Here is a 27,383-nt window from a genome sequence, read left to right as displayed (position 1 = left end):
TGATAGATAGATAGATAGATAGATATAGATAGATAGATAGATAGATAGATGATAGATATAGATAGATAGATATGCAGGCGACTAGGAATATGTGGATTTTGGATTAGAGGTATCCAAAATGTCTTAGTCTGGTCCTGATGATGAGAGCTAGAGGGACCTTTCTGCTAGTAGCCTTCTTTCCCAGAGTGTGGATGATGTGTGTGTCACACTCAGGCCACGCTCACACAAATACACAGCAGCTATGATTTACCATTCAACTGTTTGGTGGGAAGGAGAGACGAGGAGCCAAATATACATGTCCTCTCCCAGATGGTGGATTGGTGGGGTTCTAGCTTCCCCTCTTTCTTTCTCCCCTATCCAAGTGGATAGCTCAGTTGGCTAAAGCATGGCACCGATAACGCCAAGGTTGCAGGTTTGATCCCCATATGGGACTGCTGCATATTTCTGCATTGCAGGTCACTTCCAACTTTACAATTCTATGTTTCTTCAAGAGCCGCATCTGCACAGCCCTGGCTGCTCAGTAATGGTGCATACAACACCAGTTTCCACTCTGTTCCCTACACAGCTAGCATGCTAATTTGTCTACACTTGCCCCATTTCCAAAAACGTTCCTTTCGGTAAAGAAACAGAGGCACTGAATAAAGATGCCGTGTGTACCCAGACTCTGCCACAAGGCCAGCAGGATTTGCTAAACCCAGGCATAGCAGTATTCCTAAGAAAACACAGTGATTGACAAAGCGTGTTTGAAAACACACATTTAATGCACATGGCTTCCCCTAAAGAATTATGGGAACTGTAATTTGTTATGAGTTGCTGGTGATTTTGTAGCTCTGTGAGGTAATCTACATTTCCCCTTATTATCTGGGGGAAGCCATGTGCTTTAAATATATGGTGTGGTTTATTCCCCTCAAAATAGTGGGAATATATGTAGTTTGTTAGGGGTGCTGGGAACTGTAGCTCCGGCATCTGAGGTGAAGTGGTTTGGCACGCAAGAGGAACTTTTCAGCTGTGTAGCATGGCATCCCCCTCCCCCCGGTTCCATCACTCTCTCTTTTTCTAGCCAACTTTTAGTTAAATGCAGTCTCCTTTATAATGTTTCAAGCCACTGCTATTTTAATAACTTACTGTTTGTTTTTGTTTTTAAAAAGCAATCTGCCTTGAGTACAGCTTCTGTCAGAAGGCAGGGTGTAAATTATTGCCATAATCAGGATGTTCACAGGAATGCATTCTACAAATCATTCTTGTAACTAAAAATCCTAACACTGAAAAAATGTTTACTGCTGGGTTTATTCATTCATCACAAATGGGTACATGCCAAGTATCCAGGAAGAGCTGGACATATCCATGCTTGACTTACAAGTAGGGATGTTGGAGAATTCGGACTAAAACAAAACAGAAATGGAAATTGGTGGTGTTCTCTTATTTGCCCCATGTATGGAACGGAAATCCATCCAGTGAATTTGATAGGTATTCGCTATTGTTCCTTTCAATCCGCAAACAATCCGTAATTGATTACGGTCTCCCTCATGTGCCTTGTGTTTCCTCTGCATTGAAATGAATGTGGTGGAATAATGTAATGACAATGGAACATACATAATTTATGTAATAAGTGATGTCAATTGCCTAAGCCCCAGTGGACAGTAAGTCATATAACTTTTGGCAGAAGATGAACTGCAGCTGAATGGAAACAGTGCTGCATATGGCAGATATAGGATACAGGAAAAGCTGTACCTTCTTATGTTCCTATTCGCAAGTAAAATCAGGCATGTATTTCCTTCATGTGTAAAGGAGCATTTCCATGAATGAGTAAAAAACAAACAAACCCTGAAAAAAGAAAATATTAAATAAAAGATTAATTATAGAATTTTAAATATTCCTTTTTTAAAAAATTCAAGCATTTCACATTGTAAAGGTGCTTCTTGTCTGAAATGACAAGCAAAACCTTAATGCCTATGGGCAAAATTCAAGGCACAAGTTTAATTTAAGAGGTGGGTGGAACCGTTTGTTCACCTTGGACAGTGAGAAAAATCATTTGGCCTACAAGTGAGGCTTCTTAACCCTTTTGCAAACATTTCTGAGCTACGGCTTTAAACATCTGCCTCACAGCAATCTCGTAACAACTTCAGAGTCCTGGACGGCTGGAGCAGGAGGCCTCGTTTCACAACAGCCTGACATATTACAAAAGGAACTCGCTTTGTTCAAAACATATTAAATTATTTGGAAAAGGCCTTTTAAAAACCGCAGGAGCAAAAAACAAAACAGAGTGACTCAAAACAGCAACGTCTTCTGGCAAGTGTGCTTCTATGCTCCGCTAGAGCTGCGCTGCTCCAAACAAGCAAGCTCACCTCTGACACACTGAGTGAGAGGCAGGATTATATTTTTTCCTGTGTTTCACTCAGCAACGCTCGGTTGTGACCCAACATAACCTTTTCCTTTTCGAGTTGCCAACACTGGGTGGCACTAAGTTGCACTTTGCAACATCTGCAAACCAACCCTGGGGCGCCCAAACTGCGAGAGAAACTGGGCCGAGGCCTATCCTGCAAGCAAACGCTTTTTTATTTTTGGTCTGAGAGGCTCCTTCATCATATGGCTGCATCAGAAGCATCCGCCTCAAACGACACATTTTGCAATACCCTTGTCTGCAGATAGCTGAGCTGCTGCAGGAACTCTTTGTTTTTCAGTTCTGCTGCCGCAAGAATCTTGCTTATGGCTTGAGTTATAAACGGAAAAACCCAGTCCTGGGATTCAGCATAAGGCTTAAGTCCTGAAAAGCAAACTAACAACAAGCTGTAGGTTCAGTTAGCATTTCTGTCGATTCCAGAAATGTGACAAACATAGGAGGGTCATGAGTTCTATTTTACAGAGGGCAGCCGGTTTAAAGAGAACAAACCACAAGAAGGGATTTCAGGAGGGGCCTCGAAGCTGCCAGACCCTCCATGTGTCCCTATTTTCCAGGGACAGTCCCGGATTTACGGAAACCATCCCGGTTTCTGATTTGATCCTGGAATGTCCCACTTTTCTTTAGGACGTCTCTATTTTCACCTGAGAAATGTTGGTGGGTATAGATCAGGCTTCCTCAAACTCGGCCCTCTAGATGTTTTGAGACTACAGTTCCCATCATCCCTGACTACTGGTCCTGCTAGCTAGGGATCATGGGAGTTGTAGGCCAAAAACATCTGGAGGGGCGAGTTTGAGGAAGCCTGGTATAGACTGATGTGACCCCTGAGACAAGGAGGTAAGGAACTAAACGACCTTTAGAAGACGTCTGAAGGCAGTCCTGTATAGGGAATCTTTTTAATGTTTTATTGTGTTTTTATATATGTTGGGAGCTGCCCAGAGTGGCTGGGGCAACCCAGTCAGATGGGCAGGGTATAAATAAATTTTTTATTTATTATTATTGTTATTATTATTGAATGGGGCATCCCTATTTTCACCGGAGAAATGTTGGGGTGTGTGAGTTGCCCATCATCTAGGCAGGCACACAAGTTATTTATTTGGTCCCAGCCACTATGCTAAGATATATTTCTATTTAAATTATAGTAATGATTTTTATTTCCCAGCAGTGATGTATGGAAGTGAAAGCTGGACCATAAAGAAGGCTGATCGCCAAAGAATTGATGCTTTTGAATTATGGTGCTGGAGGAGACTCTTGAGAGTCCCATGGACTGCAAGAAGATCAAACCTATCCATTCTTAAGGAAATCAGCCCTGAGTGCTCACTGGAAGGACAGATCGTGAAGCTGAGGCTCCAATACTTTGGCCACCTCATGAGAAGAGAAGACTCCCTGGAAAAGACCCTGATGTTGGGAAAGATGGAGGGCACAAGGAGAAGGGGACGACAGAGGACGAGATGGTTGGGTGGTGTTCTCGGAGCTACCAGCATGAGTTTGACCAAACTGCGGGAGGCAGTGGAAGACAGAAGTGCCTGGCGTTCTCTGGTCCATGGGGTCACGAAGAGTCGGACACGACTAAACGACTAAACAACAACAATGATTTTTAATTATGCACATACATTAGCACGTGCAATTTTTGATGTAGATCTGTGCCCTCCAAAAAACGCATTTCCTCTCCTTTTTTTAAGCAATTCAGAAGAAGCAACTGTAGGCAAGCAATAGCCACAGCCAATGCTTTTGGAAAGCTGCAAGTTCCCTTGGGACCTCAGATTATTCAGGGATGCTGTTTTTAGGAGGGAAACCCTTCTTAAAAACAACAACAACCCAGCAGCAGCCCAGTAAGGACTGAACATGCTCAGAAGCCAAGAAATATTGCATCACAGTTGGGAAAGAGAGAAAGAAAAGGTGTGTGAGAGAAAAATGATGTATCTTGGAGGCTGTCTGAATAAGACCACTGCAAATACACTGCAACATTTTGCTGCAGATCCCAGTTGTTCAGCTGATTAACTGATAAATCAACTTGAAGTTATTTTAACTAGACCTAATTCATAGCAGTGTGGATGAGAAATGTGTCTGCTTTCGAGCTTCACAGTTTGGATTTGCTACCTTATTTCATTCAACTTAATGTATTGTGGAAAGAATAAACACAATCTGATTTTCAGTCTTCCTAGCAGTGTGGTTAAGTCTGCAGATGTTTTCTCTCACAAGTAATTAGAATGAGCAACTGAAGCATACCCAAAAATTATTAACAATTTCCTTTTACAGAGCACACAGAAACAAACAGTTTAATAATATCACACTAAGCTTAGGAGCATAAATGTGGCGGAAGAGAAATTGGACAAATCAAACTATTTTTATTCCTTCAGTTATGTTGACAATCACTGCAAACTGCATACTTCAGCATACAGGTCCACAACGCTTACCCTAATTTTTATGTAGATTTTTTTTACATAAATACACCCAAAGAAGAATGTGGCGTGAATGCCTACATTCAGAGGGTTCACCTGTCTGCCATTTCATATATGACGCAGCAAACCCTCAGATTTGCCATTGTGTGTATATTCAACAGCAAACCACAGTCAATTATTATTTATTAAATTTACATCCCTCCTCCTTCATGAAGGAGCCCAAACACACAAATCATAATACAATAAAAAACATCCAAAAACAATTCCAATGCAGATGCAAACTGAAGGCTTGTTGGATGAAGAAGATGCTCAGTAGGTCCCAAAAAGACAACGAAGACGACCTAATATTTAACAGGGAGGGTGCCCTGCACGGGATAGATCATAGCTTCTCTGAGTTATTCAAGCCCCTTCGCCACGGCAAGGCAGTGATCCATGAAGGGGCAAGAAAGTTAAGTAAGCAAGAACAATGGCCCATACGGGGATCGAACCCACGACCTTGGCGTTATTAGCACCACCCTCTAACCAACTGAGCTAACCGGCCCTCTTCCTACATGGCTTAGGAACCAGATATTTGTTGGACTACATTCTCCCATATCACTCCACCCATTCAATGAAATGGTCCTCTGAGGCCATTCTCTGGGTACACTGCCATCTGAAGTGTGGTGGGTGAAGCGTGGAGACAGAGCCATTTTTGTGGTGGCTCCTCGCCTTTGAAATGCTTTCCCCAAGGAGTCCCGCTTGGAGACCTCATTACTCTCCTTTAGCTGCCAGGCAAAAGCATTTCTGTTTTTCTAGGCTTTCAAAAGACTGCTAACACAGGCATTCTTTCATTTGGAGCAGTTTGTGATTTTATCATCTTTTTACATTGGCTGCTCATGTTCTACTTTGCTGTTTTAATCTGCTGCATTGGTTTGCATGCATTATGGCTATGCAAATAGTTTCAGATTTGCGCTTGACGTATTAGGTGTGCGTTAAAATGAGTAGCGCATGAAGCAATCGCAGCTTCTTTGTCCATTGCCCCCGGTGCCCTTTTTGACAGATAAGTAATTACTTGCTAGCTGACTCGCGTAACTTTTGAAACTTTCAGGGAAGGCAAGGACTGCACACAGCAAATGAGAAACATTGCTGGTGCCATAAACTGACTCTGCTTTGACTTGCATTTGCCTGTCACTCTGCTTCTGCAACATTCTTGTTCCCTTGCTCTACCAGATGTATCTCTGCCTTCTGCTGCTCTGCTCCCCTACACCTGGTGCAGCCATTGGTGGTCAGTATTTTTGGGCATCTGCAAAGGCCCACACCTCAGCAAAGGGCCCCGGGCCCCCCGACACTGCTTCTCCGCCTCCTTGCTGCTTCTGCCAGCTCACTCTAAGCCAGCGGTTCTCAACCTGTGGGTCCCCAGATGTTGTTGGACTACAACTCCCATCATCCCTGAGCTAGCTCAGGGATGATGGGAGTTGTAGTCCAACAACATCTGGGGACCCACAGGTTGAGAACCGCTGCAGTCTAAGCAACTGAGCAGTGGTAGCAGGAAGCAAACACCTCTGTTCACCTTGCCATCTCTGAGTGTTTGTGTGCTGGGTGTGGATGGTGGAAGAAGCCAAATGCACAGAGACGACAGCAGCAAGGAGGATTTAAGTCCAGACAGAGACAGGTCCCACTGAGGGCATTTTGCCCATTCTTGCACCCAAACTAAAAAACCTGCTGGAGCTGAAACTGTGGAGCTTCCCTTTATGTGTCTATCAATTTGCTTTCCTCTTTTCTTATGTTCTTAAGGCAGACCTTAGCATGCAGTTTTCCTTCAGGAAGAAAGAGAAAGCTTGTTTTCTCCTGCTCTGGTAGGTAGGACTTGAACCAATGGCTTCAAGTTACAAGGAAGAGATTCCAAGTGAACATTCGGAAGAACAGGAAGAGCTGTTATACAGTGGAACGGACTCCCTCGGGAAGTGGTGGACTCTCTTTCCTTGGGGGTTTTTAAGCAGAGGTTGGATGGCCACCTGTCATGGATGCTTTAGTTGAGATTCCTGCATTGCAGGGGGTTGGACTAGATGACCCTGGGAGGTGCCTTCAAACTCTAAGATTCCAGACCCTCCAAGTGTCCCTATTTTCCAGGGACAGTCCTGCATTTACAGAAGCTGTCCCAGTTTCTGATTTGATCCTGGAATGTCCTGCTTTTCCTTATGACACCCCTATTTTTGTTGGAGAAATGTTGGTGGGTTTGGTAAGACTTCCCTATTTTCATCAGAGAAATGTTGGAAGGTATGGAGTTATGTGACCTCCCCAAGTCATGGAGATAAGTAACTATACAACCTTTAGAAGACATCTGAATTCAGCCCTGTACAGTGGTACCTTGGTTCTCAAACTTAATCCGTTCCGGAAGTCTGTTCCAAAACCAAAGTGTTCCAAAACCAAGGCATGCTTTCCCATAGAAAGTAATGTAAAATGGATTAACCTGTTACAGACTTTTAAAAACAACCCCTAAAACAGCAATTTAACATGAATTTTACTATCTAACGAGACCGTTGCTCCATAAAATGAAAGCAATAAACAATGTACTTCAGTCACACAACCAGTCAATCAGTAACTGAACTGGGTTCCACACAGTCACAAAAACGAAGAAAGAGCCACATAAACAAAAACGCAAAACAAATAGCAAAAACAGACAGACCTCAGCATAACACTCAAAACGGAAGCGTGGCACTCAAATCGGAAGTGTAACAGTCAAAATGGAGCACATTCAGCTTCCAAAAAAAGTTGGCAAACTGGAACACTTACTGGTACTTCCGGGTCTGCAGTGTTTGGGTTCCAAGTTGTTTGAGTACCAAGGTGTTTGAGAACCAAGATACTAATGTACAGGGAAGTTTTTTTTTAAATATTTAATGTTTTGTTATGTTTTTATATATGTTGGAAGCCGCCCAGAGTGGGTGAGATATAATAGTAGGCAACAACAACAGGTAGGACGTCCCTATTTTCAACGGAGAAATGTTGGATGGTATGTGATTCAGAGTAAGAACATGAAAAAGAATACCTACTTCTTCACACTGCTTGTCTCTCGCTGTTAGATTAAAATTAAAGGGAATATTTATGATGACTGAGCAGATGTAGAAGCCCAGCTGTGCCAAAATTATTGTTTTTTATGGTGTGTGAGTGAATATCCTTTCATTCCAGATTTGATTTCTGCTGAAATAAGTGGCATGGCAGCACAGACGCTCAAACAACGATGTGCTCTCCCAAGCTCACATTCCCAACATGTTCACAATCCTGTCTTAGCGAAGACTGCGCTGGATTGTTCATGTCCGAAAGAATGGAAGAGATAGCAGGATCCCCAAGGATGTGCTCTACAGGGAGCTGGCTTCAGGTACCAGGCCCATTGGCAGACCAACTCTGAGTTACAAAGATGTCTGCATGCGTAACATGAAGGCTGGCAGCATCTACCCTGCTGTGTGGGAATCCCTTGTGGCTGACTGCAGTGCCTGGAGACTGTCAGTCAGGTCGTGCATCTATAGCAGTGACCAGAGGAGTAATGGCCGCTGGGAGGAGCACAGAGAGAAGAAACACCACAGTGAACATGCATCAGCCTTCCTCTGTCCTAGCTGCAACAAAACATGTCTCCCCCCTATTGGTCTCTACAGCCACAGCAGGTGCTGTAACATTCCTAAAGGCACGTTCCTCCACTGTCTCCCAAGAGCTTGCTTTAGAGAAAACTGGAGTAAAGCACAAACTTAAAGTAGATTTCTTTGTTTTTACCCTTAACCCACTGTGACTATCTGGTGGCTGGAGGTTAGTTGATTTACTCTCTGTTTACCACAGAAAATGTAATGGTATCAACGGAGTATGAAAGTTATTGCCAGACAGTTTAATGATTGTGACACCTGACGCGGGAGCAGCAATATATCAAGAACTTAACAACTTTGCAACACTATCACAACTCCCATCATCCCTGACCCACCGGCCGTGCTGGGTAGCGCTGATGAGAGTTGGAATCAAACAACATCTAGAGGACCACAGTTTTCCCAGCCCTGGCTTATTGGGAGAATACAGGCAGCCCCCCCCCCCCATCTACGTGGAGGTTATGTTTCAAGGCACCCAGTGTGCCAGTGAAATTGTGTATACATTTGTACCTTAGATCCCAAATGCCTTGATACTTGGACGTTTTGTCTCCCGAATTTCGCAAACCCGGAAGTGAGTGTTCCGGTTTGTGAATGTTATTTGGAACATGAATGTCTGACGGGGCATCTGATTGGCTGCAGGAGCTTCCTTCAGCCAATCAGAAGGCGCATTTTGGTTTCCAAACGGTTTGGAAGTCGAATGGACTTCCGGAACGGATTCCATTCGACTTCCAAGGTACGACTGTAGTTGAAACCTACTGAAAAAACCTGCAAACACCCTGTTCTGCCCTCTCAGTGACGTCTTTCTGACATTTCTTGGTTAGGCACGATGCACGTATACACGGCCGTGCACATATTGAATATACGTAAACATAAAACACCCAGAACCCTTCCGAAGAGAGGGGTTCATCTTCCCACTGATCCCCAGTAATCTTGCAAGTGAACCACTCATGCTTTCAAAATGCCTAATTAGGTAATATTTGAAGCAATGAGATACATGGCTCTTACCAGTGGTCCTGGTTGATATTTTGCAGGTAAGCAGGGGTGCATTTCACATTCATCCTAATCACGTAGCATCCAAATTCAGCATGCGCCTCCCATCCTTCAATCTTCCCTGCTCCTGCCGAAGGAAATAACAAAACTTTTTCAAGGATGAAGTAGTGTGGGGATTTTCTGTTGCATATTTGTGCACCGTTTACCCTCTGATTTTGTTCACTGTGCACGCAAATCGTTATCATTTTATGTTGCTTTGCTTTTGTAAAAGAAGTGACAGGAAGTTCAAACACGAGTGGGAGAATATACTTTCAAATCCATTCAGGTGGTACAAGGTCACTATGCTTTGCCACTATTTCCTTCTGCCCTTTTCCTGGACAGTTTCCTGCAATTTATCTCCGCATCCTCCGTAACATCATTTTCCAGCATGGAACGCTCCTTTTCGTGTGTGTGTGGCTTGGTGGTCAGCCACATAATAGCCACTCAAAGGCTTCCATTTTGAAAACACATTCATCCTCTAGAACCTCAGTGAAGAGACGATTGCAGCTGTTTAGCTGTGGGTTTCAGCTGTTGTAAATAAATTATAATGGGAAGAACTTCTGCTTACTTGTGAAACTGAGCTAGTGAATATCACGATCTGATCAAAGTCGGACCTTGAATGAAAAACACATTCTACAAATACCTAATATCAGCAAAAGATTGTACAGTTCAGCTGAAATTAAGAGAAAATGTAAAACAGTGGCTCCTCCCAGGAATCCTGACAGTATCTAGCTCACAGCTCTTTCCTTGAAAACCTGGCCAGATTTTCATTTCTCACACAGAAAAACTCTACCTTAGAATAGGCCTGGAAGACCCTGACAAATGCTTGCAGATTCAGCACAGAGTTAAGGCAGAAATCCTGCACAAACTTACCCCATACTGTTCAACATCTATCTGATGAAATAGGGACATCGTATTCAATAATAATAATAATAATAATAATAATAATAATAATAATAATAAAACACTAAACATTTTTTTTTAAAAAAACTTCCCTATACAGGGCTGCCTTCAGATGTCTTCTAAAGGTTGTATAGTTACTTACCTCCTTGGCTCAGGGGTAACACAACTCGATACCCTCCAACATTTCTCAGGTGAAAATAGGAACATCCTAAGGAAAAGTAGGACATCCCGGGATCAAATCAGAAACCAGGGCGGCTTCTGTAAATTTGGGACGGTCCCTGGAAAATGGGGATCCTGAGAGGGTCTGCTAGGCCCAAGCATCGTGGGGCGTGGCAGGGGGATAGCACAAACCTGAAATATAGCCCCTCTCAAAAGAAGCCCTGCTGGATCAAGCCAAAGGCTCATCTAAGCCTACAAGCAGAATTTCGGTGCGAGAAACACTCCCCTCACTTGCGATTCCCAGAAACTGGCCTCAAGAGGCATACTGCTTCTGACCGTGGAGAAGGGAGCATAGCCATAGTGTCGAGATAGCCTTATTCTTCATGAATTATGGCCAGGGATGATGGGAGTTGTAGTCCCATAACCTCTGAAGGCCACCAGGTTGAGGAAGGCTGCCGTAGATGGATCGTGAAACAAGTGTTGACTTTAATGCTAAATTAGACATTTCTGAAATTAAACCACTGACCACACAGAGGCTTTGTTGCTGTCAGGGCCCCAGGATCAGGCCTGTTTCCCCACTCATGATAATGGGGTTGCAGACTTCACCAGAATACCCTGGATCTCCAAGCCTCACTAAAACTTACCCTTGTTCTTCGCCTTGCCTGGTGTTGCATTTACTGGGAGCCTCACCTTCTAGTCAATGGGGCTTACTTCATGTAGGTCACCCGTCATTCAACTGATGTCAACACGATGCCCAGTCACTTCATTTAAAAGGAAGGTTTGAAGTCGAACTCCCAATTCTTCCTTCGCTTGGCATTTGCTCAGGATTTTTTTTAACCTTTTATTCAATACTTGGAAGTTTCCAGCACTCGAATGTCATCAGACCATGGAAAGGTTGGTGTGGTTTGCCCTAAAGAGCCTGAAAAATCATCTTTTAAGTCCCACAGGCTAGAGGTTCCCTGTTACTGCCATGTACATGCATGTCCCCTGTTCTGTAGGCAAGAAGCAAAAATTAAATTTGGGAGATGGATTAGAAGCTTGGGAACTACGAAGTCTGAGGCATTTCATAAATCTTGCGGTCCTCCCAATTCTCGCTGGACACAGCAACAGTCTTTTAAAATGGGCACCCTGTGAGAGGCCAAAATTTGGCATGAGAGGGATCTTTCCAATGATCGATCTTCTCAAACCGCCCCCCCCCTTTCCACTTTGTTAAAAATTACCTAAATCAGGCTACTGCTTGAATAGGTATCTGCATGGAGTGCCTGTCTCACACATTACATTAGGTGTGTGGCATGGAGGGCCTAGCACCTACCCCTCAATCAAGCAAAGATTTTTGCTACTCAGGTGTCTGGGACTAAGGTTTCAGATAGCAGACCTTACAGTTCTGAAACATTAAACAAATCAATCCATTATAAATGAGAGCGTGTCATAAAAAAATACTCGTACACTACATTTTGATGCTTCTTAAGAAAAACAGCTGTTTTTGCTAGGTTGCCTTTGTAATCCCCATTTTTAAATGCCCCAAATCTCATTTTTTTTCAAAACTTGGCCTCAAAATACTTTGGCAAGCAAGTCTGAAAACCAGTTATAAAGGTTTGCTTTAACATACACCAGGCCTGTCCAACAGGTAGATCGCAATCTACCAGTCGATTGCAGGGTGTCCCTGGTTGATCGTGGGATCCAGATGCCCACCCCCCAAAACAGCTCAACAACTCTGGTCAATCCAATAGGTAGATCACTGCCAATTTTTTTTTATAGTGGGAGTAGATCACAGTCTCTTGGAAGTTGGGACAGCCCTGTCATGCACACTGCGAGTCCTGAAGCAAACTGACAAAGATATGCAAACATTTCCAAGAGCAGTATCTGGTCTGAAGCATTTCAAAGTTATTTGGAGCTAAGCAACTCAATAAATTCCAGAAGGTGGAAGTCCATCGTCAAAAACAGAGGACATCAGCACTCATCCTCGCCCAAAAAGTACTGTATATGTCTTACCAGGATGCAGTTCTTGCTCCCTATCCTGTTGAGGACTAAAACTTTATTGCATGGACCTGTGCAGACATCAGCTATTCTCTCCTTTCATTTCAAGGATTTGCAATGTGTCTATTAGCAGCTTTCCTAACTTTATGAAAAGTAACATTACATTTACAGACAGCCTAGATGATTTACTGTACCACTCATTTACCCTGCTTTGCAAATTATGGGCCGTATCCAACCAAGTTGTCCCAGTGGCACAAGAACCTGGAACTGTCTCTTTTCTCCCTGCACACTCCCAAAACTGTTCTGGATCAGGTTTGGAGGTCACGCAGAGGGGAAAGGGGAGGATTGGTTCTACAGGTGAAAGCATAGCTTTGTTGTAGACAACTCCAGGTATACATTTGCCTAGACATTGCCTAGAATTTGGCATGGATCCTAAGTTAGCTTTGTATTTCAGCCCATAACCAATTACCTTGAAGTGCAATTTACTGAATTGCCATTATTTAACAACATATTTGAAGCATTTAACTGTAAAGAGAAATAATATTTAAAATAAACTCATTTAACTAAATATATAAAACCTCTGTAATTATTGTTTTATTAGTATCAACCAGGAAATCAGATGTTCAGTATTCTCCTGAGGTTATACATAAACAAATGCAAAATTGAAGAATCGTAAAAGTCAAAATCGTATAACAAAACAATACTCCATCAAAAAAGTGTGTAAAGTTACAAGAATGCTATCTTTAAACACTGGCACATGAGAACCATAATTTTTAACTACAGAATTGCCAATCAGTTCCCAAATTAGTCTGCAGGTAAATGTGAAGAGAGTTAATAATTGCCAGCACTTTTACTGAATGTGCACAAACTTTTAACTTTGGTTTTCAAAGCAACCTATATTTTATCAAATCAGAGGTCATTGGAATACCATGTTACATCTCACACCTATATGGGGAAAAAGTAATTTCCCTATACAGCTAATTTTAACTTACAAAATGGGCAAATATCAAGAATGCATTATAAAAAGACTAACAGAAAAAGATACATCTCATCTGACTTTTGAGACAATATAAAATGTTGAAAATGGGATAGTCTAGGACTACTATGGTTATGAAAGCATGAATTCATAGATTGAACAATGGTACCACTTATAGAAAACATTAGCAAAGTAAAATATTTCCCTGTGGGACATTTACTACCAGGAGAGGTCATTGTATAAAGCCCACAACTATTACTTGACATGGTATCCTAAAAGGATTACAGTAATTTTAGCATTTGACATTACCTGCTTAGGTAGGGTACACTCACCTCTGTATTCAGGTATTTGCAAATACAACTCTCATTATGGCCAATGGAGTCACATATGTAAATCCCTCACAGCTCAAAATGAAAATATACTCTCAGTGGTCCTCCAAGGACACAAATTTGAAGTTATTTTCCCCTGGAATTATTCCATGCTACTGAACTGAATTCTATATTCCTCAGCCCTCAGAAACTGGTAAATTTACACAAATCAGTAGAATATTGTATGTAAGCAAAAGCTGAGCAAATACAGATTGGCTAAGAACAGGGTTCTCAAAAAAAAAAAAAAAGGAAAAAAAAGTGGCCTCTTATATGAAGGGGAAAAAACACACAACGCTTTGCATATGCCTGTATATATTTCCTACCCTATCATGATTATCTAGGGCGTAGATCAAAGCTCTTGTATCAGCTTATAGGAATGAAGAAACAAAAATGCCATTTTTATGTGATCCCCAAAGGGCATAACAGAGAGAATATGCTTTCCAGAAAGAAAGACTTTACAAGGGCATCTATTAAAAGGACAACAATACTAATTAAAAAAAAAATGTATTTACTTAGAAGCAATCAGAATGTCAACAGCTACATTTTTTTTTCTTTTTTGCAATTACAGAGTGGTATTTAAGTTAACAGATCAACTATTATTTTTTTGATGCAGACAACTGATGAAAATGAGTAACCAACTACATCTGCAAGTATAACTAATTTGTGCTGTGCACCAACAAGGAACCTGCTTTAAACTTTCATGCCAATTTACAACCCCCTCACTGTACTAGGCAAGGTTAGCGGCCACTGAGATACCACTGAAGGACAGGGCTACCCAAAGACACGTCCGGTAGTGTGTTAACTATACAAAAAAAGAGAGAGAGAAAGAAAGAAAAAAGAAGAAAAAGAGAGAGACACTGTACATTTTAAAAACAAATCTTACACAGCTTTATGTTTAATTTTTTTTTCTCTTTAAAAGGAGTGAGTTGTGTACAGGGGGGGTTAAATGCTTTTATAGACAAGAACTGATCTAAAAGAGGGTTATTCATCATCATCCTCTTCTTCCTCATCCTCCTCCTCGTCCTCATCTTCATCCTCTTCATCATCATCCTCGTCGTCATCATCGTCTTCCTCTTCCTTCTTTTTCTTGCTTTTCTCAGGCTTAGGTGGAGCTAGCTTTTTGGCTACCTCAGGCTTCCCCTTAGCTCTGTATGCAGCAACATCCTTAGGAGAAGCAGAGAAAGTTTAGCTACTTGACACGGAGGGAAGGGAATACCACTTAAATGAAAATGCACAGGAATCTATATTTGACAGAATTGTAATTCATAACATAGAGCCTATTCAGATGACTGTCTAAGATTTGTACTACTGCAGTTCAGTACAGCAGCACACTCAGTCAAGAATTCTAATACTTTATTGATAAATTTCATGCACTTCAATTAATGAGTAGACAGTGCCACCTAGGCATGCAATAAGTTTCTCTTTTTGACTTGCATATAACACTTAATACAGCAAGCCTCAATAAACTCAATGTCAAGCTTACATTAAAAAAATTAAGTATAGGATTTCAAACAAATTTTTGTTCTCATTTCCCTACCTGTCCAAAATGATCAAGGTTTTTTTACCCATCTTGCTGCTGTACATCCATGGCTCATAGAGTTGTGCCATTAGCTAGATCTTCCTCAGTACCACACTGACAGAGTATCTACACCATGGCTTAATTAATCTTCTCAATTATGAGTGGCTTAATATATTATTATACTATGCTCTGTTACAAAGAACACCAGAGCACAAAATGCAAACGATCAAGTGTAAAGGCTGTGCAGTCAGTGGGTACTCTTTTCAAATTCAGAAGCAGCGGCCTGATCTTTCCTTGGTCATTATTTCTAAATATTTTATTAGATTAGCACCTGCATAATCTTGCAGGCATGTCCCCTTCACATTGGGTTTTGCAAGCTGGGTATCTTTCTTGTACATGGTCATCCCTCTTCCAAGGCAAAGTAAGTACATGAAAGTGACCTGAGAGTCTGACCATCTTATTTTGTTCACAAGCTATGCTGAATTTGTCAAAAAAACAAACAAACCACTTGTCTGTTAATATTCCTCAACCATTAAAAATAAATAAAGCAATGTACTGGCTACAATATTAGTCACTATTAGGAGTGATACACTTTTCCCCCCTTCAAATTATAGCAATTAATACACATGCTCCAAATAAAAGCACGTTATTAGTGATTACATTTAGTTCACATAGCCTACAAGTTTCTTTTCTTTTTAAATTAAGCAACACTTTCATCAGATCTTTTTAGTATTTTAGCTCCAAAGAACAGTTACTTGGAAATATATTCCACAGATGGATGTTTTTGTTTATAATACCCAATGTTCTTAGTTTCAATAGAGATTGCTGGTACCATTTAACATTCCAGAGAAAATGCAAGCATGCGTATGGCTCCATTCCTTTTAACATTAATTTCCTATGAGTGACATCCAATTTTAACCATATTCGAGTTCACTCAAATTTCAACAGGTCTACTATGACCAACACTGTACATCACCCAATATATTTAATGACAACAACAAATATTTGAATGGCAAAAGAGGCTATCTGGAGTTTACCTTTTCATACTTCTCCTTCAGTTTGGATGCCTTCTTTTCAAAAGGTTGCTTATCATTTGCAGAAGTATTATTCCACATCTCTCCGAGTTTCTTTGCAACATCCCCAATAGAGAGGCCAGGGTGTTCTCCTTTGATTTTTGGACGATACTCAGAGCAGAACAAGAAAAATGCTGAGCTGAAAATCAAATTATAAACATTTGAAACATAAAGGTTAGAACTACTGAACTATGTACAGCAAGGTGAGAACCTTTACTATGTATTGCAAAGCGATATAACAGAACAGACCTATCCATATTTATAAAAAAAGTGAAATTTCTGCCTCCCCACCATTCATCTATCACTCTTTTGGATGTCTATCAGCGCAATGCATGTTAGCCATAAAAGCTACTCACGGAGGCCTCTTTGGTGCATTTGGGTCCTTGAATTTCTTTTTTGTCTCTCCTTTAGGTGGTATGTAACTTTCCATTTCTCTTTCATAACGAACTTTGTCAGCTCGTGCCATATCTTCAAACTTTCCTTTCTCTTTAGCAGACATAGTCTATAAAAATAATTCAGTATGCATCCTCAGCTCAAGATTATACCCAATTCCATTCTAAATTTGTAAACTTTATTAGTGAGTATGTTTTCTATTCCTAAGAAATAGCTACATGCAAATTGCATTTATTTGGGTATTTAAAGTATTACTATTAAAACAAAAAACAATAACAACTTACCTTCCACCGTTCTGAACATTTTTTTGAGAACTCTGAAAAGTTCACTGAAGCATCTGGGTGTTTCTTCTTGTGCTCTTCTCGGCAAGTTTGCACAAAGTAGGCATATGAGGACATTTTGCCTCTTGGCTTTTTAGGATCACCTTTGCCCATTTTGGATGATTTCTGAAAGACAAAGTAGAAACATTTGAGAACTATTGGGGCTTCCATACAGTAGACTAAGAAAAAGAAGATGATTAAAAACTGCTTAAACTACCAGTCTGAGCCATTTCCCTTAATACTTTAAAGCTACATTCTTGGACAACTATCTATGCAACCAAATAGTTGCACATCAGTGTCCCAGATAGCATGTCACTTTAAACCATTGCTTGCTCTTGACTTACCATTCATGATTTGCTAGGGAGAAATGAACCACAAGCACTGATTTGCAAGGTTTATTTTTGGCTTACCACTCGTGGTTACTTTGGCTGTTTGTTCACTTTGAAGTTTAAAGGGATTTGCAAACCAGGCGACTGGTTACAAATCTGTATAAAATGCAGAACATGTTGCTATAAGATGATTTTTAATTATTATGCAGTCTTCCATCTCAATATCAGTCAAACTCCTGATGGAACTCCTGATATAAGAAAAGGTATACTAGTACATCCCCTGAACACGAAATTTACCTTTACCCAACTGCAACTGTCTTCCATACAAGCAACTATTAATTCTATGAAGTTCTGCTAGAACTGCAGAAAACTGATACCAAATTATAGGCAAAAATGTTTTCAATTACTGTTCTGAGAGAAAAGCACTAAATATTGTGAATCCTCTCAATTTGAATCACCCTTTTAAGCTATTTTTCAAAGCACAATTTGTTTAGTCTATAACCTCAATAAAAAAATTCTTGTATTCAGCAGTGGCATATGCACGGCTACCTAAACTTAATGGTAGGCACAGTCTGCTTTGACAAGAATAACAACCTGTTTGGCATTGATAAGAGACTTAATAACTAGTCTTCCCTAGCACTGTAAGGCTAACCTAAGACAGAAGAGATCACTCCACTTGCACATCAGGTACAGTGGCACCAAAGGGTAAGTACTCAATTCGTTCTGGAGGACCGTTCTTAACCTGAAACTGTTCTTAACCTGAAGCACCACTTTAGCTAATGGGGCCTCCTGCTGCCCCTGCGCCGCCGGAGCCCGATTTCTGTTCTCATCCTGAAGCAAAGTTCTTAACCGGAGGTACTATTTCTGGGTTAGCGGAGTCTGTAACCTGAAGCGTATGTAACCTGAAGCGTATGTAACCAGAGGTACCACTGTACTAGATCTGGAGTTCCAAACTCTGAAAAATCCTTTCATGTACATGCAGTGTTCAAAATTAGTGACCGGTAACCTGCCTTTTGCGACTGGATGGAGATGTTCAGGAGCCACCCTTAGCACCTAGCATTTCCACTTGCCTGGCTGCAGTCAGTTGGTCTGCCTGGCACACCAGCAGCAAAAGAAGCGTGTCTTTTGCTACTGCACTACCCGTGCCAAAGACCTGATTTGCCCAGCAGCAAAAGACACACCATTTTTTCTTTTTAATCCTGTGCACATTTTTTTTTTGCTCCTGCGCTATTCTGCAAATCCCTTGATTTGCCTGACAGCTTTTTCTTTTTCTGTGGGGCTGCCTGGTCTCATAGCGGGGCAGCAATTTTTTTGAAAGGTGCCTAGACATTTTGTTTTGGCACCCACACCATAGGGCCTAGGAGCCACATGGCTCCTAGCATTCCTATCCCAGTTTCTAACACTGTGTACATGGGACCCAGTACATAAAAGGAGATCTATGCACATTAAGCACTACTACACACTAAGGTTATGCTTGCTAGACTGGGGTATTTAGCTACAAATACCAATATAAAGAGTACAAAAAAATTAAAGAGTCTGCTTTATTATAGGATGCGCTTTCATGCACAATAGCTGCTTCATCATCTGATGTGGGCTTGTGCCTTCAAAAGCACATATTGCAAAAGGGCATGAGATTTGCAGAAGATGCTATGAAAACCAGACATGGCCCAGTGACTTTTAGAACTGTGGACAGATTTGGTGGACACTGTATACTTGGGCTGCCAAAAAGCTTTTAACAAACTGCCTCATTAAAGTTTCCTGAGTAAACCTAGCCTTGGCATAAGAAAGGAGGTCCCTTTATGGATCAATAATTGGCTAAAAAACCAGGAAGCAAAAAACTGGACATTTCTCACAATAGAGAGATGGAAAGAAAAGAAAAGAAAAGAAAAGAAAAGAAAAGAAAAGAAAAGAAAAGAAAAGAAAAGAAAAGAAAAGAAAAGAGAGAGAGAGATCCCTCAAGAATCTGTACGGGAACCAGATACTTTTAAATTTGTTCAAAAATTGTTCAAAAATCTGGACTTAGCAAACTTGGCCATCACCGCTACCAGCACAAAATTATTGAGAGTGGAAAACCAAAAAGGAACTGTGAAGATCTCAAAAAAACTCTCCAAAATTGAGGAATGGGCAATGAGATAGCAAATGTGGTTCAGTGTAAGCATATGTAAAATGATGTACATTGGTGCATGTTATAATCATTAGGAAAAGGACTGAAAATAAAACTGCTACTATTGCAACGTCATTATGCAAATCTATGGTAAAACCACAATTGGAATGCTGTGTATGGTTCTGATCTCCATGGGGAAAGGTTACAACCTTTAGGGCTTTTTATTTTGGAAAAAAAGCAACTAAAGGGAGACATGACCATTTTGTGCATATCCAATTGACACACAACTGATGAATGGGTCCTTTTGGACCCAGAAGAGGGCAGAATGGGGGCGGGGCATGCAAAATGGTTCCCACCTGTACTACAAACTGGTGTCATTCAATAGTCAAATGGTGGGAGATTTGGGAAAAAGTAAGTACTTCTTCACAAAGCATATTGCTCAATTACGGAATCTGTGTCCACAAGATGTGCTGATGGCCACCAATTGTGACAAATTCTTGACAAATGGAATTAGACAAATTCATGAAGGGAAGACTATCAAGGGCTACAAATTATAACAGCTATTTCTCTCACAGTAATAGAATCATATAATTGTAGAGTTGGAAGGGGCACTGAGGACCACCTAGTCCAACCCTCTGCAACACAGGAATATGCAGCTGTCCCATATGGGGATCAAACCTACTTGCTGGCTCCAGAATGAGACGCAGAATGCCTATGAATACCAGTTGCAGGAGAGGGCTACTGCCTTGATGTCCCGCTTGTGGGCTGGCTACTGTGGAAAAGTATGCTGTATAAGTTAGGCCTTTGATCTGATCCAAAAGGGCTCTTCCCACATTCTTACTTTTTCAGATTAAGCCCTACAGTTTTCATATTTGTGCTGACACTTTCTTTCTGAGAAGTAACGATTCCTAGTACAGACCACACTTTTCTTGAAGTTCTTCATGTTGAAGAAAGTACCTCTCTACTCCAGCTTGCACAACTTGACTAGGGAAATGTGCACAGCTCTAACTGGCATTGCCACAGAAAGGCATAATTTCCTATCAGTCTGGCATGCGGACAGAAAAAGATTTGTGTTCTCTGACTAAACATGTCCGGTCTAAAGTTTCTGTCAAGTAAACAACACTTAAAAGCCAGGAGCTGCTGGTGTCTACAATGGAGCCTGGGTCTGAAAATGCACTCTCAGAATTAAGACACGAGGCTGCTAGGGCTTAACTTAATAATTAAAACAACTGAAAAAGGAACTTGAGAGACTTAATAGATTTAAAGCGTGATATAAAATGTACCTCTGAAAATCTTATTCACAAGTGTTATTTAAAATGCTCCTTCCACTGCTGAACCCTTCCTACATTACAGGGTAATGTGGAAAAAAAAATCACTTCAACCCTAAAAATTGAATTTTATAAATATTTTAATTTACCCCTTTCACATAGCCATGTATTAATTATGAAGGGGATAATTTGTGGAAGGGGAAAGAAAAGTTTTTCGTGAGGGGTAACCCCCCCCCCCGAAAAAACCCTAAAGCCCACCCAACAGATATAAAAATGATCAAGGCGCAGCTTTTTCGAGCTCGTCGCGTTAAATTGCATTCCCCTCTTAGAAACTACGCTGCCACGAGCTTCGATGTGCTCAGGCTCCAAGGACGGCGCCCGACAATAAATATAGCTGCAGCTGTAGAGCTTTGGGATTCTTCTCGGTGCGCCTTAATCTACACGAACCAGCCGGGAAAGCGAGTGAGAGAGGGAGGGAAGTAGGGAGGGCTCATAAATGGCGCAGGCTGCTGCCTAAGAAGGTCACCACCGGCAGCGGCGGCGGCAGATCTCCTTCCATTTTGTGCGCACGCCTTGCTGATGAGAGAAAGTCCCCTCGAAATGCGCGTGGCGGGCGCTCAGCCGAGGCGGGGAGGCCGCGCTCTCGCCGGGCGCGCGGGGCCCGGGGTCGCCTCTCGCCCGCGCGGCGGCAATGGCAAGCGGCAAGCGCTCCTTTTGCATGGGCTCCCGCGGCAGCCGAGCAGGAAGCGAAGCCGCTTCTCGGAATGGCCGCTGCTCATAGAGAATATGGCTCCTTCCTTCCCTTTGTGTGTGTGTGTGTGTGCGTGTGCCTGGTGCGCTCTGTACTCTGGCGCACACACTCAGCCATTACAGGCAATGAGGCGGCGGCGGCGGGGGGGGGGGAGCGTCTCGTTTCCACTGAGAGCTGCCAGAAGGGCCCCCCCTTTCCAAAACCTCCCCCCTTAATATATATTTATATATATTGAACCCGGACTCGGGATTTTAAACGGTCGCCTGCGGAGCTCTCCCCTCTCCGTCGCCCAGGGATAAAAGGCGCCTTGGAAAAAGTTCCCCTGAACTGCGCCCCCGCCCGCCCGTGCGCGCGCGCCTCCCCCTGCCTGCCTTGTTTCCTCCCCCCCTCCTCCTCCTCTCCCTCTGCCTCCACTTACACACGGCTCTCGTCAGCCATGTTACAGCAAGCGCAGCTCCCGAGGTGATTTATCGCCCCGAGGCCAACAACGCCCAGAGACACTCCCGGGGATTCGCGGGGCTCCCCACAATGAGGGGAAGGGGGTCGGGGAGAGAGCCAGGCAGAGAAAGGAGGACACGACACCCCCGTTCCCCCCCCCCACCCCTTCACACAAACACACTCGAGCCCAGCCCCGCGATGCGAAGTCCGTCTCCCCACACGGCTCTCTCACACATTACATAGAGAGACGGCTCTGCTGCAATGGCTCTATCGCCCGTGCTATGTAAGCAGCTTATTAGCACTCAAGACCGCTTCCCTCCGCCGCCGCCGCCGCCCCCCGCCTCAGCCGAGACCCCCGCCCCATTTCCACGGGTTTAAAGAGACGAGCCCGGCCGCGATTATCCGGGCAGGAGAGGAAAGGCGCTTTCCCGGCATTTGTGGGTCCCCTTCAACCACTTCTCAAAACTCCCCACTTTGGTGTGGATCTGGGGCTTTTTTCCCGACCCCCCCCCCGCCTTTTAAAGAGCAGCTCGGTGTTTTCCTGCCCCCCCTCCTCCCCGGTGCTGAGGGAAGTGTGGTTTCCCTGCCTAAATCCCCCCTTTGTGTGTCTCGTGAGGGCTAATCCTGCCCCCCTCGCACCCCCAAAAGACTACGCCGTCCGCCCCCCAACCCCCACAGAGGCTCGGGAGTTTCGGCCTCCCCCCCAGCCAGCCGGCGGCCCCCCCACCCCCCGGCAGGATACTCACCCCGTGACAAGGATCTCGGTTCACACACGCCACAAACACACGCGCGCCGGCCACCGAGGCTGCCTGGATCTCGTATGTAGTCCAATTCACTGCAATGGCTGAGAGCTGGATCGATACGCAGCCTCCTCACTCTCTCAGCGCTGGTAACATTACTCTCAACACAGGGCTCTTTCTATTGGCTGCCGCCGAGGCAGGAGCTGCGCTGGTTGGAGGAACGCCTTCCATTGTCCTGACCAGAGGAGGCTGCCGGTTGGACGCGGCGGGGTACACGTCACCGGGGATTGAAAGGGCGCGCAAATATAAAACTGGCTGAGAGGGAGAAGGCTGAGGCGGGATGTACAGCTCTGAAGCTGAAACTAGTGCTGTACTGCGGTGTATGAAGAGAGCAGCTCATAGGCAATAGCATAAGACTCAGCAGAGGCAAAAGGAGCTTCGTTCCCTTAGGTACACGGTCATCCCCATCCCCAAATAAGCACCCCCACAGCCTGTATAAGGGGTCCTAAAACTTCACCATACACCTACCTAGTCCCTGCTGTTTAAGGCAGGAAAAAAGCAAGGACTTCTTAAAGGTACTTCCCTTATATTCACTGTAATTAATTGGCCCGTAGATCTGAAACACACACGTGCCAACTATATATGCATTCCATAGTATATCCCAGCAGGTAAAAAATGCAGCACAACAGACCTATAAGAAATAGTCCCATTTTCTATATGAATAAACTGAGGTCCAAGGAGATTAATGCACTCATCAGAAAGAGACTTATAGAAATTTAATACACATTATTCTTCTAAATACATTTTCTTCATTCTTTTTACACATTCATTTTACAAGAATACCCCACAGCAAGCTTTTACAATGAAGTGAACTCTATGTATGATGTGAACACACAGGAAACATTGTCTAAATTTTATAGGACATTCATAATCGGATCCTGCTTGTCCGATATCACAAATCAGCAATTTGTGATAATGTTCATAGTTAAACTACAGAATTTCCATGGTAATATATTGTAAGCCAGTATTTTTAATCAAGATTAACACTACTGCCCAACAGCAGAGCTGCAGCTACAGCTTATTCCACATTCACTTGCTAGTCTTTCCACTATCTTTCAAAAAAGACATACACAAGTCTGTGCCTTTCACAGACACAAAAGAACGTGAGTAGGCAGCATTCTATCCAATTCTTCAGTAAGAAGTAAAATAGCAGGCATTAAAATCATGTTGTTACATTTTGCTATAATAAAATACAAGCCATATTTTGGTTTTGCCATTCTCCACTATGTTATGATAGGGTTTCAATACACCTTGAAGGACAGCCCACCTAAAGTTACTGTCTATGGAGCTATACTCAGTACGTTACAGTGGTACCTCAGGTTACATACGCTTCAGGTTACATACGCTTCAGGTTACAGACTCCGCTAACCCAGAAAGAGTGCTTCAGGTTAAGAACTTTGCTTCAGGATGAGAACAGAAATCGTGCTCCGGCGGAACAGCAGCAGCAGGAGGCCCCATTAGCTAAAGTGGTGCTTCAGGTTAAGAACAGTTTCAGGTTAAGTACGGACCTCCGGAACGAATTAAGTACTTAACCTGAGGTACCACTGTACTTCCAATCATCCAAAGCTCTAAATACTAGTCAACAGTTTAACATTTTACTTTTAACTATACTACATTGGTTCACCCTGGCTCCTGTGTGAAAAATAAAACATAACATTTCAAAGCTAATCACTATGTATAACATCCTAACTGTATGCAGAATTTTTATGCTAGCACCCCACACTCTTAGGAACTAGTAGTGATATTAGGGACTTTCTATGCAATTGGGGCAATATAAAACATTACAATCCCTGTATGGAATGGGTTTAGCAAATCCAATATTGAGAACTTGTCCTTCACCTAAGTTAGTGACAGAGATAACACTTATTTTTAAATTTAATTTAATTTATACTTCTAGCTTATCCTTTACCAAGGGTCCCAGGGCAGGTTATAAAAACATTGCAATTAAAGCAAGTAGAGTTTACATTATTAGTCACTATTATTTATTATTATATTTATTAAACTACCCTGTAACATAAAGTTTTCCATGCGATAAACATGCTTTTGAATGCCAAAGCTGAATCTGAGGTTGCTCTTTTATGAACAGCGGTTCCATACCTTTAAAAACAGGACAGGCAGAAATCCACCAGGTGCAGCATCACCATCTTCACTGAAAGTAAAGCTTTGTGCTTCTTAGTATCTGTGGTCCTGTGCTCAAATCCTGCTTGCCGGTTTCTCACAGGCATCTGGTTGGCCACTGTGAGAATAGGAAGCCGGACTAGATGGGCCATTGGTCTGATCCATGAGGCTCTTCCTATGTTCTTATGTAATGCTTAGGTTTGCTACAACACTTTCGTAACTTACATGTACCTGTTGCGTTGTGAGGTGAGCTCTTTTCAATAATAAGTCAGAGCTGGATATGCTGGGCCTTCCAGAATGGTTTTTCAGAGACCTGCTGCAGTAGCCTCAAATTAAATGTGGTTTACTTCCATGTACAGAAAAGGCAGTCAAAATGGTTCAACTCAGAAAGCATCAGGACTCAGTCTAGTAGTATAACACTAGCTCATGCTCGGAAAGCCCCAACATGTGCTCTTAGCTCTCTGGCTCTATTTTATGGCAAGACTGAGGAATCTCTATAATTTATCAGAAATCTTTTTCAAAATGTCTAAGATCACATACTATTTCCGTTTGTTGTGGAGAGTGCTCTCATTCTAAGCTTCTGCTCTCTCATTAAATGGAATTCTAGATAAGGAAATACCTCCTATACATTTTAAGTCTGTAGTCGATGCTAGACTTTATGGAAATCCAGGTGCTGGGAAATGAGTCAGTAGCAGAACAGAGTGCTGGTACTGCTTTTACTCTGAGAGAATGTTACTTTGTAAACCAAATTGGATTATACAATCTGCACCATTTAAACTAAACTATAGCCTGCAAACTGGCATGTCCACATAGATGCAGGAACAGTGTGGAACAGTGTTACAGCTAGCATTTTATTTAGAGGTTTTAATTTAGTAAGATTTATATCCTCATTTCCACTATATCCAGAACATTTAAAACAGAGAAGGGAATACAAGCAAGCAGTAGTTCACACCAATAAAATACCCTTCAGCAAATAAATAGTAAGAAGTGTTGATAGCTTGGGCAAACCAAACTGACTTTTGCCCAGAGTCCAAAGGAGAATAATGGTGACACTGGGTAATGTGGTTTAGTGGTTACAGTACTGGATGGGGACCTGGGAAGGGTTCGACTTCCCTCTCAGCCATGAAACTCACTGCGTGACCTTGAGCCACTCGTTGCCTCTCAGCCGAACCTGCCTCACGGGGTTGTTGTGGGGATTAAATAAGGGGGAGAACCATGTAGGCTACCTTGAGCTTGTCAAGAGAAAAAGGTGGGATATAAATCCAATTACATAAATTAATAACAGTCCTTGGGTGGGAGTTCTACAACTCCCAATGAAAGACAAGGCCTTCTTTCTGGTTGCCACCAGCCGACCCTATAGCCAGAAGTATACCTAGGCTCCCTTGGGCAGTTGGCAGGCACCAGTATTGGTGCCCCCAATCCCTTGCATGACCGGATCTCTCTCTCTCTCTCTCTCTCTCTCTGTGTGTGTGTGTGTGTGTGTGTGTGAAACTGCTTTTCATTTATTTTAGCCTTACAGAGTGGGGGGGGGGGTGGAGCGAGCTGTCATCAACTCAAGTCCCAGGTAGCAGCTGGACTGCTGTGTTTTGAACCAAGTAAAGTTTGAAAAACATCATGTAAAGGCAGCCCTTCAGATAATCCATTACACAGAGCCAATGTGGTTCCCTCCAGATGTTGTTGCACACCAACTACCATCAGCCCCAGCTCCAAACGGCCAGTGGAGTTGAGCCTTCATTCTCTAGACATGTCTTCAAAAAAGGTCCCCCTTGAAACAGCACCCCGTTCAGGAAATGCCTTTTTCCCCAAGGCTAATTGCAGCAGGAGGCTGTGTGTGGAGGGGACACTGCAGGACAAATGGAATGGCTCTGGGGTGCAGCAGAGTTGATTTACCCTGAACTTCTCACCCATCCTGACTTGCTATTGGTGACCTAAACCTCCGTCTACCTCATGAGGCAATGGAGGCTGACAACCTTCTGTCTCGGGAGACAACGGAGTACACCTTTGGGGATGAAGTCAAACCATTGGAGAGTTACAGCACTGCTGTGGCTGTAGAGGCTGATATGGGAGAGATGTTTTGTTGCAGCTGAGGAAGGTGAAGGCATCAGGTTGTGCTGCTGCAAATGCATCATGGTGTTTCTTCTCTTTGTGCTCGCCCCAGCTGTCACTCCTCCTCTGGTCACTGCTGCGGATGCACAACCTGTTTGCTTGTCTCCAGGCACTGTGGTCTGTAAGAGATTCCCACATGGCGGGATTGATGTTGCCAGCCTTCATGTCATGTTTGCAGACATCTTTGCAGCGCAGAGTTGGTCTCATTTCGATCGTCTGAGTTCTGCTTTGCCCAGTTTCACCTAGGCAACCTGCCTTTCTGACATATTCACTGCAGGACGAATGACACACCCCATTTTGAGCACTGTGCACATTAGAGAAACACTTGACTCTCCTAATTCCTC

General features: G+C 42.9%; 2 protein-coding genes and 1 long non-coding RNA gene across 3 annotated transcripts in view; 1 reads left to right on the top strand and 2 right to left on the bottom strand.

The window, feature by feature from the left end:
• USPL1 (ubiquitin specific peptidase like 1) overlaps positions 1-27,383 on the top strand; it is a 362,686-nt gene that overhangs the window by 305,735 nt on the left and 29,568 nt on the right. The gene's annotated exons all lie outside the window — the stretch shown is intronic.
• LOC310760643 lies at positions 1,269-9,616 on the bottom strand. Its single transcript, XR_014547095.1, has 2 exons — positions 9,414-9,616; positions 1,269-1,824 (listed from the first exon to the last, which is right to left on the bottom strand). It is a non-coding gene; the product is annotated as an uncharacterized lncRNA (long non-coding RNA).
• HMGB1 (high mobility group box 1) lies at positions 13,049-22,964 on the bottom strand. The gene is made up of 5 exons (XM_083609318.1): positions 22,762-22,964; positions 17,090-17,251; positions 16,769-16,914; positions 16,377-16,551; positions 13,049-14,984 (listed from the first exon to the last, which is right to left on the bottom strand). The coding sequence occupies exons 2-5, from the start codon at positions 17,237-17,239 to the stop codon at positions 14,802-14,804; spliced, it is 654 nt and encodes a 217-aa protein (XP_083465444.1). The 5' UTR covers positions 17,240-17,251; positions 22,762-22,964; the 3' UTR covers positions 13,049-14,801.

Source organism: Podarcis filfolensis, assembly GCF_964270895.1.
Source record: "Podarcis filfolensis genome assembly, chromosome: 4".
Taxonomy (NCBI): Eukaryota; Metazoa; Chordata; class Lepidosauria; order Squamata; family Lacertidae; genus Podarcis; species Podarcis filfolensis.
Note: the sequence above shows the minus strand (reverse complement) of the source record. Positions and strands in the feature narration are given on the sequence as shown.

Excerpts from the sequence above, each read along its gene's own strand:
- HMGB1 (XM_083609318.1), bottom strand. The coding sequence starts at position 17,239 with ATGGGCAAAGGTGATCCTAAAAAGCCAAGAGGCAAAATGTCCTCATAT. Across the intron at positions 16,552-16,768 it reads AATGCACCAAAGAGGCCTCC|CTCAGCATTTTTCTTGTTCT; the intron begins GTGAGTAGCTTT and ends TTTGATTTTCAG. Across the intron at positions 14,985-16,376 it reads TGAAGGAGAAGTATGAAAAG|GATGTTGCTGCATACAGAGC; the intron begins GTAAACTCCAGA and ends GCTTCTCCTAAG.